Raw genomic sequence first — 13,281 nt, forward strand, 5'->3', positions numbered from 1 at the left:
GTACCATACAGGCAGTACAAATAATTGCTGCATTGTTTCCTAATATGCATTTTGTAACAACCTGAAAATGACTGCAGAACATGGGAAGGGAAGATCATATTTAAATCCTGCTTTTTTTCTGGTTTAGTCACAGACACTTATCAAAAGCATTGGGTCCAGCTCTGTGGCCTTAGGAGCCTGCTCTGTCTGGGTGCTTGAGCACCCCCAAAATTTGTGCTGTCGCCCTCCATGTCTATACATGTCATTTTTCAGTAATATAGGGGTGGTGTTTAAGCACTCCCCCAAATAATTTTAAAAAGTTGACTCCCTAGATCCACAGTATTAATTCCATTGCAAACTTTTCCCTGTAATAACATCAAGGATATGTCATTTCTAACAGTATCCAGGTAGCATTTATACAAAACACAGAAAACTATTACAGTATTAGAAACTAGAGTCCGGAACAAGCATAAATTATGCTATACGTTCTGCACCGGCAATACTATATATTTGTATAACACCACATGTGTGCACAGTACATACAGTAGTAACATACAGGACTCTGGCCCAAGCTAACAATGTTCATTTAAATGCCAGTTTTTCAAAGTTTCACTGCCAGCCAGTGTACAAAGAACTAAACCTAATAATACAGACATGACATACACTGGGGATATGAGATAAATCCATTCATTCCCTGGAGGCAGTTAGACATGACACCATATGTGCACTCTTTATACCCAGCATCTGACAGCCACATCAAGCATACAATGCACCAGCAGTGACTTCACTTTCCACAGTGTAATCAGAAATAGCACAAATCTGAGCTGTCACTGTACAATAGCACAACAAAGAGGAAATAGCTGGAGAATGGAGAGATGCAATGTGTGTGTGCCCCAGCCATGGTCCCAGCAGGGAGTAATGTAGGTCACTTACACAACTGCAAGGAGGAGGGTGAAGTGCAGCATTGTAGTGGTTAGGTTACCTCCAGCATAAGTCAGCAAGTATAGAGATTGGACAGGTAGCTCAGGACAGCTCACTGGTTTGTTATTGTGTCCCAAGGACTCCCACAGGCTATCCTGAATGAATGCCTAGGTTATAGGCCCATGACATGACCGCAGAGCCCCATGTGTGAGGCCCAGGGGAAGATCCCCAGCTGCCAGAATGAGTGTGTAAAGCCAGCTGCCTGGCACAGGGTGCCTTACCTGGGGCACTGCAGTCTGCACACACCTCGCCCCTCTGCACCTTCCGAGACATCCTCAGAGGAGAGGAGGGGATCACCTTCTGAGCCAGGGTGCTGCCTGCAGCCTGCACCGGTCCGGAGAAAGCCGAGAAATGCTGCTGCTGTGCACGGGAAGAGGTGCCCAGGTCCCGGCAGCCTCCTCCTACTATTATTACTATGGTCCCGGTGATTATCTGTCAGAGGATCTGATCTCTCCTCTGTCTCTGCAGCTTGCACAGGGCTGAGGGTATCGGCTGCTGCAGGAAACTGAGCGAGGCCCGGCCCATCCAACGGGAGGGGCCATATCCCAGGCTTCACCTCCCCCAGGGGATGGGAAAAGGAAATGGGAGAGTAATAAGGAGGAGGAGGAGGAGGAGGAAGGTGGAAAAGAAGAAGACGGACCAGTGCTGTTCTTTCTCTGCTCCTACTGCAGCTGAATTATGAGATTATATTAGACTAGAGCTGATCCTGCCTATAGAAAGTTGAAACTGTATCATTCTTTGGCTAAAGAGAGATATTCTGGGTGTGCCCCCCTCCTCACTGCATGGGGTGATGTACACACATTTCATTTATCATTGTAGACAGTACTAGATTGAGAATCATGGTAACATCAAAGTAGTTGTGTACAGGCAGGACTCAGGAGGGATAGCACAGAAATCCGGGAGCATTCTATATTTATAGGATTGTGCTACTTTTTGAGCTGCGTTGAGTGGTGATCAGCCTACACTAACTAGGTTTTGGTATCCTCTGGCTATGCCTAGTACCACTAGTCCCAGCATGTGTTAACATCCACTCACTTCTCAGATTTGTGATTTCAGGGCCTGATCACTACGGATCGCTATTGTGATCGCAGCTGCGATTACGCACGCAGGTCTGCTGTGATAATATGCTAATGATTGAATTCGCAAAGCTAATATAGAGACACCCAAAGCCAACATGGAGACTCCCACTGCTGCTTCACACATTTGTAATATCCTGCACATACATAGGGAACGGTATGTAGTCAGGAAGCTCGCGGCCGAAATGCCGACTGCCGGCTTCCTGACAGTGAAATCCCAGCATGGGACTAATGACAGGCGTCTAAATACCGATGCCTATCATTAGCTCCATGATGAAATCCCGGCATACCGATCGTAGGTAAGCCGGGTGTGGGGAACAGATAGCCACGCGGGGGGGGGAGGGTTAGAGTCTCCCGGGGGGACTTAGGGTGCGGGGGGGGAGGGTTAGGTTTAGGCACTAGGGGAGAGGTTAGGCACCCCTAAGGGAGGGTAAGGGATAGCCTACTTACCTCCCCTGTCGGGATCTTCATCTTCCGGCGTCGGTATTTCATCCACCGGGCTGACGTCCGGCAGTATAACATACCAGTTCCTAGGGAACATCGAGTAACATCGGCCCCTCAGGCACAAATACAACAGGTCTGACCTTAGTCAGAAATTGCTAACCTCGTCGCACGTAGTGAGTACACAAGCTGCGTATGCCATCGCAGTGGCTAATTTATGCACGCCCAAGTAACGGCGTTTAAACAAACAGGCTGCATTTCTCCGACCACTCCCTGTCACCACCCCCAAAACGCTGACCTGACGTCACTCATTCTTCGATGGCTTTGTATCTGCGTAGGTGATCACAGAGCGATCGCAATGCTAACACACGCACTGCGGTGCATGAGCAGTATATCGATCGATCTGTACGCAGTTTCAGTTGCGTTCCATGATGAATCAGGCCCTCATAACCAATGAACAGCCTGAGACTTCCTCTGCACTGCAGCATCATCAGTGCATTGCATGACCTTTAGTAATTGAAGAGCTGTGCACCACCTCAGGCAGGGCAAATCATGTGTGGAATATGTGCTCCTGGTTTGGGGTACAAAAAAACAAAATAAACTGCATTAAACTTAGAATGTAAGATATCAATGTTTGTGCGAATGGCTTGTTTCTGAAGCTTAAATGCATGGTATATCAGATAATACATCTATAAGGGTTTATGTATCAAGTAGTGGACCAGTGGAGAAGTTGTCCATAGTAACCAATCAGCTCCTACCTATTATTTATAGACTGTACTTGATAAATATAAATTGGTCCACTTCTCAACGCTTTTCACTGCTTGATACATAAATCCCACAAGCTAATATGAGCAGGGTCCTCAGGTGAGGCATCCAAATGGCTGCCTCACCTGATACCATTTTGTGAGTAGGCTTTGTAATCTGTTGAATTTATTACTCAAAATGGCTGCACTAACCCTGCATTAAATTCATTATCCCTATTATGTTCATTGTTTTTATGTATTGTTTTTTTCTTGCTGTAACACTAATGCTGCCATACACCTGCACAACCAGCTTAAGATAAGATTCACATACGATTCCCTGGCAGCCCTGGCGGCACGATTTGTTGCTTTTCATTGCACACGATCTGTCGTACGATCGATCATGTGCCTCATGCGCTCATCAGGGAAAAGTAATTGAAATGACATGAATGGATGCACGATGCATCCCATGCCCAATGGTACGATCTGCACACGATACGATGGATGATCTGAGCTGCACATCTGATCATTCGATCCGTTTTTGGAGCTGCGGGAGCTCGCATTGGATCGTATCCTACTCCAAAAATACACTAGTCATCGTAACACTCGTTGAAAATCGGGCAATCGGCCTGAAATCGTGCAGGTGTATGGCCAGCATAAACTTCTGTGCTATGTTTTTGTGCTTATAAAGTGACTTTGAGTCCTGCTGGAGAGAAGCGCTATATAAATAAAATTATTATTTCCTTTCCACCGGTTTTGTCTGCTCCCAACTTGTCCACTTGTTCAGTTCTCTAACATGCTAGAAGGGGGTATGGTCACTCATTGTTGTTTGTGATCTGATCAATCACTGGGCAGCCGCTAGCCCCCTTTCCTAAAAACACCCATCAGTGCTAGTTACACATAGCACCCGTTCACTGCTGCTCCCAACTTTCTGGCCCACAGCACAAAGCTGTCTCAATGGGATGGGTACGGGTTGATGGTGGACAGAATCCCGACGCCTGCATCTCGACAGGGTTAGAATACTGAAACTTGTCGGTTAGTATTCTAACCATCTCCCAACCCTTCCCTCCAGGCTGCCTGGCCCTAACCTCCCACGCTTGTGCCTAAACCTAACCTCCATGCACCCTAAACCTAACCATCCCCCCTTAGTGCCTAACCCTCCCCCTAGTGCCTAACACCTAACCCAACACCTAACCCCGCTTCTGACCGTCAGGATGCCGGTGCCGGGAGTCTGACAGGTGTAGGGATTCCGGCACCGGCATTCTCAGCGGCGGCATCCCGACTGTTGGGATTTTAACCGCATCACGTCTCAATCAGGATGGTAGGTCATAGCCCCCAAATTGGAACTTTCATGTCTAAATCAGGACAGTTAAAGGTATGCTCTCTTGATATACACCTTTCCTTTTATATCTTATGTACAGTATTCTGTTTCTTGAATGTCTATTACTTTACTTAGGGCGGTATTCAATTGTTTCTACCCCCCTTCGTGCCCGACGGAGCTATTCAATTGTTGCTCCTGTCGGGCGCGATCAACTGCCAGCCCTCCATTTCAGCTCGCAGCCACAGCGGGGTGCGAGCTGAAATGTGCGAAAAGTTACCTGTTTGGGTGCCCAAACATCACTATTTGCGGTCGCACCCAGCACTTTTGTCGGGGGTAGCTGCTTTACGCAGCTAAACCCGACCACTTTGGGAGCAATCAGCATGAAAAACGCCAACAATTGAATAGTGACCCGCGATCTCCTTTCACTTCAGACGAGAGATCTGGACCACTTAAACAATTTAATACCGCCCTTAGTGGTCCTCTATGTAATATATTTTGCTTTCCTTGACCATACAGCACTGCAGAACTTTGTAGCGACCTATAAATAAACTATAATAATAGTAAATCACTAGCTGTTGCCCTTCGATACTTTGCATATCACAGAAGATGTGACTAATAATCTTCACATTAGATGTATGTATAGGAAAGAATCACAAGTGGGTTGGAAAATAGTTTTCATATTTTTAAGACACATATGCCACAGTACTGAAAACAGGAGAGTATCTCCAGCGCTGAGAAGGGTAACTTTATAGACCAAAACTTTGTTGCGACACTTCTGGTATGTAAAACTAGTCCATTATGCTGGGTACACGTTAGATGGTGTGTGTACCAAGCGATGTATCGGGCAGCGCATACACTCTAGATGACCCGGTGCCCGCCTGGCCGATATGTTGGCGCTGGCGCATTCTGCCGTATGGGGTCATCAGCCACATCTTCAGTTGACCACATGCAGGCCAACCTGATAATGCAACTGACGACCCCACGGGAGCACGCACCGGACGTAATAGTGCATACACGCTAGACGATTTTGAACAATATGTCATTCTGATGCATCGGAATCTGCCATATCGTTCCAAAGATCGTCTAGTGTGTAGACACCTTTACTCTCCTCAAATGGGAGTCGAGCAGTATGTTAAAGGTAATGTAAGTACTTAAGATATAAGTGTTCAAACACACTCTTACCCAATCATGAAATCTGAGCTGCTATTGGCAAATAAAGGATGACCCAAGAAAAAACTATATAAACAATAATCAAATTATTTATAAATTACATTTATGGCATCATAATACAACTCACTATTGTCATGGTTTAGCAAAATTTTTAAATAATAAAATCGTTTTCACTATTGTAAGGCAACAATGGTTAAAGGAATAAATGAAAATACAAAATCATTTTCAAATAATGTAAAAACACAGTAGCACAAGTTAAAAATAAGGGGTAAAATAAAGTATAAAATAACAATGAAATTCTCACTTAAAAACTGAAACGCGTTTCATAGCACCTGGCCGCTTGCTCAGGCAGTGTTGAATGTATGCTACAGCAGCTTCCTTGTTCACCTATTACAAGAAATATGTTGTTGCCTGTTCTGTGCTCCGCAGATCTAAAGGTGCTTTTTAGAGATGAGCAAAATCTTCAAAACTGTTGAGCTGAGGGACTAGCCGGCTGGCAGCTGGTTGCGAATTGAATCTGCCCCTTAGACTGACACTCTGAGGTAAATGTAATAGCTTGCCAATTGCAGGCATTGGAGAGATCCTGGCGAGCCTAACCGATGTTTTAAAGGGGCAATCATTTAAAAAGCAAAACCAACCTGGCAGAGTGACAGTCTAATAGCGCTCTTCATTTGATCACACTATCAGAACTGTTGTACATAGTTATATTGGCTTTGTTACTACAACTCCTTATCCCCTTATGAAATATGCTGGCACTATGTTTTCTGATCAGTTTGTACCTGACTATGATATAATTACATAAACTGCGGAAATTATCTAGAGAAGTCATAATTACAGTGATTAATGCACCCACAGACGTTTCATCCAATTGTTTTATGTAAGCCTCGCCCAAGCTGTTTAATCCCAGTTGACAGGTAGGACCTACTTTAGTATGACGAATTCCATTTTTCTATCATTTAGCTGCTCTAAAATATTTTGTGCTATTAAAGAGTCTTTAAACCGTATCAACAAGCCGATGTAAAGAGGCTATGACTATAGAGTGAAAAAAGGCATAATGTAACAAAAAAAATGCCTCCTCCTGCCATGTCTCCGTAGCTCAACCCCTAAAATGTAGCGCACATCGTGGTGGTACTCAATTTAACGTAATAGGGTGAATTTGGGGGAATTTCTGTACATCAACATGAATGTACCATTACCTGACCATCCGACATTATCTCCATCAGCCTCGTATATGCACTGTACATCTGGGATTTGAGGGTTCTGTATCATCCTCTGGCAAAACTAGCCCATAGACTACAGCAGCAGACACCATCTGAAGATGGCTAAGCTATCAGGGCCAAGCTCCGAAATTAAAAAAAAAAGTGAATCCCCCAAGACTGCAGTCCCCATTTTTTTTCTTTTTGCCCTGATTCTCATCTTCAAAACTACTTGTGAGCTCCTGCATAGAAGGGCTCATCATGTATAGAAGATACACTTTATTAGGCAGATTTCAAGATCGTCAGCATTTCGGGATTTAATGTAAAAAATACCGGGATTAAGCTGTGGCAGGCTGCGCCATTTTCTTCAGTCCGGGCAGCGTTGAGCCTTAGTTTTATAGGCTCAGACGCTGCCCCTGGGACTCCTACAGCTGTGTTGCTGCGTGCAACATCATACATCATAGGGGTCACGCTGCGCAGCCACACACCAGCCCGCCACTTATACAGCCGTGCCCGTCCGCACTGCGGAGTCTGCTGTGGGCAGCCGGCTATTGCTAAGTGGAGGCTGAATGCTGACAATGTCACTCACTCTGCCTGAGCGGCGCCTGCAGCCTGAGGACGAGGACTGGAGTTGAGTGGCTGGCTGCTGTGAGAGGATCACGGTGGGAGTCAGGACTCGGGATTGAGATTTTTTCAATCCCGGAATAAAAAAATGAGGCGGGTTTGGCTTCCCTATGCAGGACATACTGGCAAAATATATAATAACCGGGATAACTTTTTTTTTTTTTAAATGGTTTAGTTATAATTTAAACTGCAAGTGACAATGGGACTGATTCAGTACGGATTGCAACTGCGATTACACACAAAGTCTTACTGCGATGATATGCTATTTTTATGACGTCTCAGCACAATATAAGGACGCCCACTTTACCTTACACACATCCATAATACTTAGCAAGACTGGGAAACCATCGGTAACATCGAGTACCATCGCAGCCTCACGCACACTTGCACAAGGTCTGACCTTACTCAGTAATTGCTAACCTCGTCGCACGCTGTGGGTAGGGGCATAACTAGAACTTTGTGGGCTCCATAGCTAAATTTTGAAGGTGCCCCCCAACTCAGCTCTCAACCCGAGTGTACACATATATATATATATATATCGCATCGCAGTGCGAGAGATCGGGAATAGGTCACTCGTTGGGCATAGACTGCCCACCAGAGTGAGTGACAGGAGAGGCCGTTTATGGGTGGTGACAGGGACAGGCCACCAGAAACGGGGGAGTGGAGGTGCGAACACAGGTGTGCCTGAGCGTCTCAACACCGTTTCAGAGGTGTGCTTAATTAACAGGCAGCGTCATTGTACATGTCACCTGGTTGAATTTCACACTGTAGTGATGGCAGTGCTTGCTGCAGGGTATAGTCATCCTCAAGCGATCGCTTCCGATGGTGCTCGATGTACCAATGTTTTCATGCACTTCCTGGAGATGACTTGCGCAAGTGGGCGTCTTATGAAGGGCTGGTGGGCGTCTGCATACACAAAGTGATCGCACGCCAAGACATAGTGCGCGTGCTAATGCCTTGCCGTGCGATCACCTGCCTTGCTGGGCGTGCGCTGGATTTGCATACGCTGGGAGCGAGCGAACGCATCTAGCGAGCAGGTCTGAATGAGCTACTGTGATCGCAGTCCCGATCGCAACAAGAGTTCGTGCATACGCACTGTGATGCATACACATGCGCAGAACTCAATAATCTGCCAATTGCGTGCGTAATCACAGTTGCATTCCTTGCTGAATCAGGCCCAATAACAACACAAACATCCAGATGAGTCTGAACAACCATTATACAGTAGAATCAGGTATTCATCTGGAGTATTTAATAGCAATAATATCAAAAACAGTATAGGTTAACTCCTTTTGCTATAAACCGGAATGTTTTTTAATGTTTACATACAGTATATAACATTTCTATGTTTCTTTATCACAGACATTTTGACCTACTCGATAATGCATTAAACATATTTAAAATGAATTAGCTCAAGAGCATGTCATAACCAGAGCTTGTAGGGCCGCAGAGGACACTCTTACTAGTATTGCTCTTACACTTTACAGTAGAGTGGTGTTTAGACAGCACATGGTGTTACAGTGTAGATTAAGTGGGCACATGGCACCACAATGCACATAGAATCCCAAATATATAACATCACAGTCTGTGAGTGAGGCACACACGGACCAGACTTTAAAGAAGGAGAGTCTGGTACTAAATTAGCACAACTCCATTAAAGAAGGTAGAAATTATTTCTCTCCAGGGTTAGAATACCGACACTTGTCGGTCAGTATTCTAACCTTCCCTCCCCGGTGCCTGACACTAACCTACCCCTTAGTGCCTAAACCTAACCTCCCCCTCCCCCTCCCCCTCCCCGCACCCTAAACCTAACCCTCCCCCCTTCGTTTCTATCCCTCCACCTAGTGCCTAACCCCTACCAAACCCAATCCCGCTACTTACCTTTGGGCTTCCGGCGATTGGGATGCCGGCGGTGAGATCTTACAAGTGTCGGGATTCCGGCCCCGCATCCCGGAGAGAGATATCAAGCAGTTAAGAAAACATAAAGGCAGGTGTATATCATACCTAGTTTTTCCCCTTCCCGTATTGGAGTTCTCAGAGTGGATATGCAGAAACCCAGTCGGGTAGGTAGGGGGAATCGCGCATCAAGGCCTCATCGGGATGTAGTCAAAGGGTCAACAATGTCGACACCATAATGTTGACAAGCAAAATGTAAACTTTGTCAGAATGACAATATTAGGGTTAGGCTGTAGGTGGGAGAGTTAGGCTGCGGGGGAAGGTTAGGGTTAGGCCACAAGAGGGGGAGAGTTAGGGATAGAGGAGAAATACTGGATCGCCGGAGAATCACAGCTCTGATCGGGAAGTGACATACATATGGCACCCGGAAGCCAAGCTGGACTCACTGCAGCTGTCGGGAGTAAGGTAAGTCGCTGCTGGGCCACTAGGCATGATATATATCGACATTTTCATGTGGACACGATGAATGTCGACATTATGACCTTGCCTCACCCCCTGTGCACAATAGGGGCCAGGACAGGAATTGGAGGGGGCGTGTAGAAGTAGTTAAAATACGGTAAGGGTGTGCTGAAGCGAAGTGCATCCCAAGATGGTGATGGTTAGGAGGGGGAAACTTGCTCGTTCCTTGGTGCTAGTTGCCAGCTAATAATGATGACAGGTGCTGGCCACATCTGATTCGCCGAACACATCTAAGACACACTCAGTTATGCAAATGTAGTATAACCGCTGCTATCTAATAGCAGGAATACAGTGTTTTTAAAAATAAAGCATGATTCCTACTTAGGGCCTGATTCAGACCCGGTCACTAGATGCGTACACTCGCACTGAGCGTATGCAAATTTTCCAAATTGACGTCATGGGATGCGATTGCTCGCCAAAGCATAAGCACACTCAATTTGGCTGTGCAAGCGATCGCTCTGCGTATGCAGACACCCCTTAGCGTATGTAGAGACGCCCACTGGCACACGTCATCACCAGGAAGTGTATGAAAACATTGGTACATCGAAGACCATCGGATACAAACGCAGTGCTTGTGGTAGCCTTACCCTACCGCAAGCTCTGCGAGCATTTCAGTGTAAACAAAAGCCAAGTGACGTGTACTATGACATTGCCTGTTAATTATGCACGCCTCTGAAACGGCGTTGAAATACTCAGGCACGCCTGCGTTTGCATCTCCAATTCCCCGTTATTACAGGACAGCCCCTGTTACCACCCACAAACGGCCTCTCCTGTCACTCATTACACTGGGCTGTCTTTGCAGGGCAAGCGAGCGGTATACGATCGCAATGAGTAGCTCGAGCAAGCGCAGAACGAAGCGTGCGCATGCAGAACATTGGGCCGCTTGCAATCGCACGTATATAGCGAACGGGTCTGAATCAGGCCCTGTGTTTTTGAGCATCTTCTGTTCTCATAGTGAATCTATGCCTTCTGTTGTATTCCTGTCGCATTTGCTCCTGTTATTTGCAAGGGGAGGGTGGTGTATTTAGGGCAGGGTTGCCTACCCTCCCAGAAGTTGCGGGAGGCTCCCGATTTTTCGGGTAACCCCCCCTGGAAGGGTAGGCACTTCTCCCGCATTCCGCCCACTTCCTAGTGAAGTGGCAGAATGGGAAGACTATTCCCGGTGACCGGCAGATCCAGAGGTAGGGGACGACTCTAATGACGCGATTCTTTGAGAATCTCGTCATTTGGCACCGCCCCTTATTAAAAAAATTGTGCCGTTCGCTGCAAATTGTTGCGAGGGGACGAGGTTTAATGATGCCAACCGCCTGGCACCGCCCCCAACTCCGCCCACCTGTTTCTCCCCCCCCCCGGGATTCTCCCGGTGAAGGAAACAGAAGAAGTCGGCAAGAATGGTTTAGGGATGGCCATTGACCATCGATGGTTAATAAACATTAGGGGTGATTCAATTCAGTGCAATGCTGAATAGCCCCGGGAAGGAGTTCCCAAAGCTATTCAATTCACTGCGCTGTTAGCTCAACTAAAGGATATCTCCTGATGGTGCATGCAGAAATCCGACTAAAGTACATGCGTGATGCTGTTTTTTATCTTAGTGCGGTGCTAACAACATCATGGTCGGCACGTAAGTCGGAAAATGCTGGCTAGTACGCCTAAACAGCCGGCTTAAGGCACCCTTAAGTGGCATCTCCCGACTAAGTGCCAGACGCGGGGAAAATAATTGAATAACATGGGAACTCCTTCCCGGCACTATTCACATCGCGTTCGATTGAATTGCCCCATTGATGGATAACCAACGATGGCCGATAGTTCACCACCTTCGTTGGCACAGAGCCAAGCGATGGTTAGCTCCGCCCGAGACATGACCTCTGAAGCCCCACACCCTGATTGGCCTGCTGCCAGCCAGTATTAAAACAGGGATGGCCATCAGTGTATGAATCCATCGATGGTTCATAGCTGATGGTTTCATATCATCAATTCCAGACAACAATTGTACAATCGATGGTTAACCTACCAATGGCCATCCCTAGCTTATATGTTACTTATGTGGAGCTGGTCGCATGTCACATTTTGCCGTCAACATTTTCTGGAGTATTTTACATTTGCACTTATTCGCAAATTCCATCCAACTCTGTATTAGGTCCAGTGGCGGCTCCAGGGGTGGGGCTGCAGTGCAGTCTAAAATTCAAATAGGTGAGTCACGCCAACTGCCAGTGAGTTCCAGCCATCTATGTCTGGCAGCGTTTGAAATGGCATTTGGTGCGGCTCCCCTGTTTGAATTTTGGACTACGCTGCAGCCCCACCTCTGGAGCCTCCATTGATTAGGTCCTCGATGTGGCATGTGATGCTATGTAATATTACTGTGTAGCTCACATTGCTATTTGCCTTCCCTGACATTTTCTTATTTTCTTGAAGCTCAGAGTGAACCTTAGACTTAAGCTGCAATTAAATGATGAGGTAAAGCTATTTTAAGCCTGTGGATCAGTCATGTGAAAACCTACGCATGCTCACCAAATGGTAAGTGTAAAAAATGCAGCAAGAAAAATCCATGCCTGCATGAGAAAGAAAGCAAGGAATGACAGATGTAAATTGGAGGTGTGTTCAAAAATAGGTGATGTCATGTCTCCGGATAGTACAAACTGATAATAGAACTACAGCAGGTGGTGCTAGAGAGAAATGTTTCACACATGATGGAACATGGAAGGGATTTTTTAAATGATACTATGGTTTAACAAAAGCAAACGAAGACACGGGCTACCACTGTTCTTGGAAAGAATTTAGCACATTTAATTGCTGTTATTTTTGGTAAAATTGCTGTTTGTTAGTGTTAAGGCCCCCATACATCAGAGATTGATTGCTGCAATCGTGCAATTTGCAATCGATTGTGTATAAAAATCTTTCCCTTTTTCAATCGATTGTGGCAATTCTGCAATCTGCAATCGATTGAAAAAGGGAAAGTTTTTTATACACAATCGATTGCAAATTGGACAATTGCTGCAATCAATCTCTGATGTATGGGAGCCTTAACATGCAGACAGCTTCATGCCACAATGCTAGTGTACTGTTATCCCTGGGAATATGTACATTCCCTTAGTGCAGTATTCTTTTGCCCATGCAACACTAATTAAATTAGTAAATTGTTATGTCTTTCATTATATGGACCCTAGGCTGTACTTCAGCATGCAGTGTTGCCAGGCAATGTAGCAACAGAAATGTGCTGTTCTCTGTCTACTTGCTGAATGGTGCTTGAAAGTTTGTGAACCCTTCAGAATTTTCTATATTTCTGCTGAAATTTGTCCTAAAACTACCTCAGATTGTCCCTCAAGTCCTAAAAGTAGATA

The 13,281-nt window shown here is 45.9% G+C and overlaps 1 protein-coding gene across 6 annotated transcripts in view; it reads right to left on the reverse strand.

Moving 5' to 3' along the window:
* Window positions 1–1,512, reverse strand: part of GIT1 (GIT ArfGAP 1) — a 140,594-nt gene extending 139,082 nt beyond the window's left edge. For all 6 annotated transcript variants that reach the window (XM_088477766.1, XM_088477763.1, XM_088477765.1 and 3 more), the window contains exon 1: window positions 1,182–1,512. In XM_088477766.1, coding sequence (XP_088333892.1) covers window positions 1,182–1,233 — 52 coding nt within the window. In that variant the 5' untranslated portion in view covers window positions 1,234–1,512. The remainder of the gene's footprint in view (window positions 1–1,181) is intronic.
* Window positions 1,513–13,281: the final 11,769 nt, after the last annotated feature.

The sequence above is a fragment of the Taudactylus pleione genome, unplaced genomic scaffold (assembly GCF_031769625.1).
Source record: "Taudactylus pleione unplaced genomic scaffold, aTauple2 ptg000203l, whole genome shotgun sequence".
Lineage (NCBI taxonomy): Eukaryota > Metazoa > Chordata > Amphibia > Anura > Myobatrachidae > Taudactylus > Taudactylus pleione.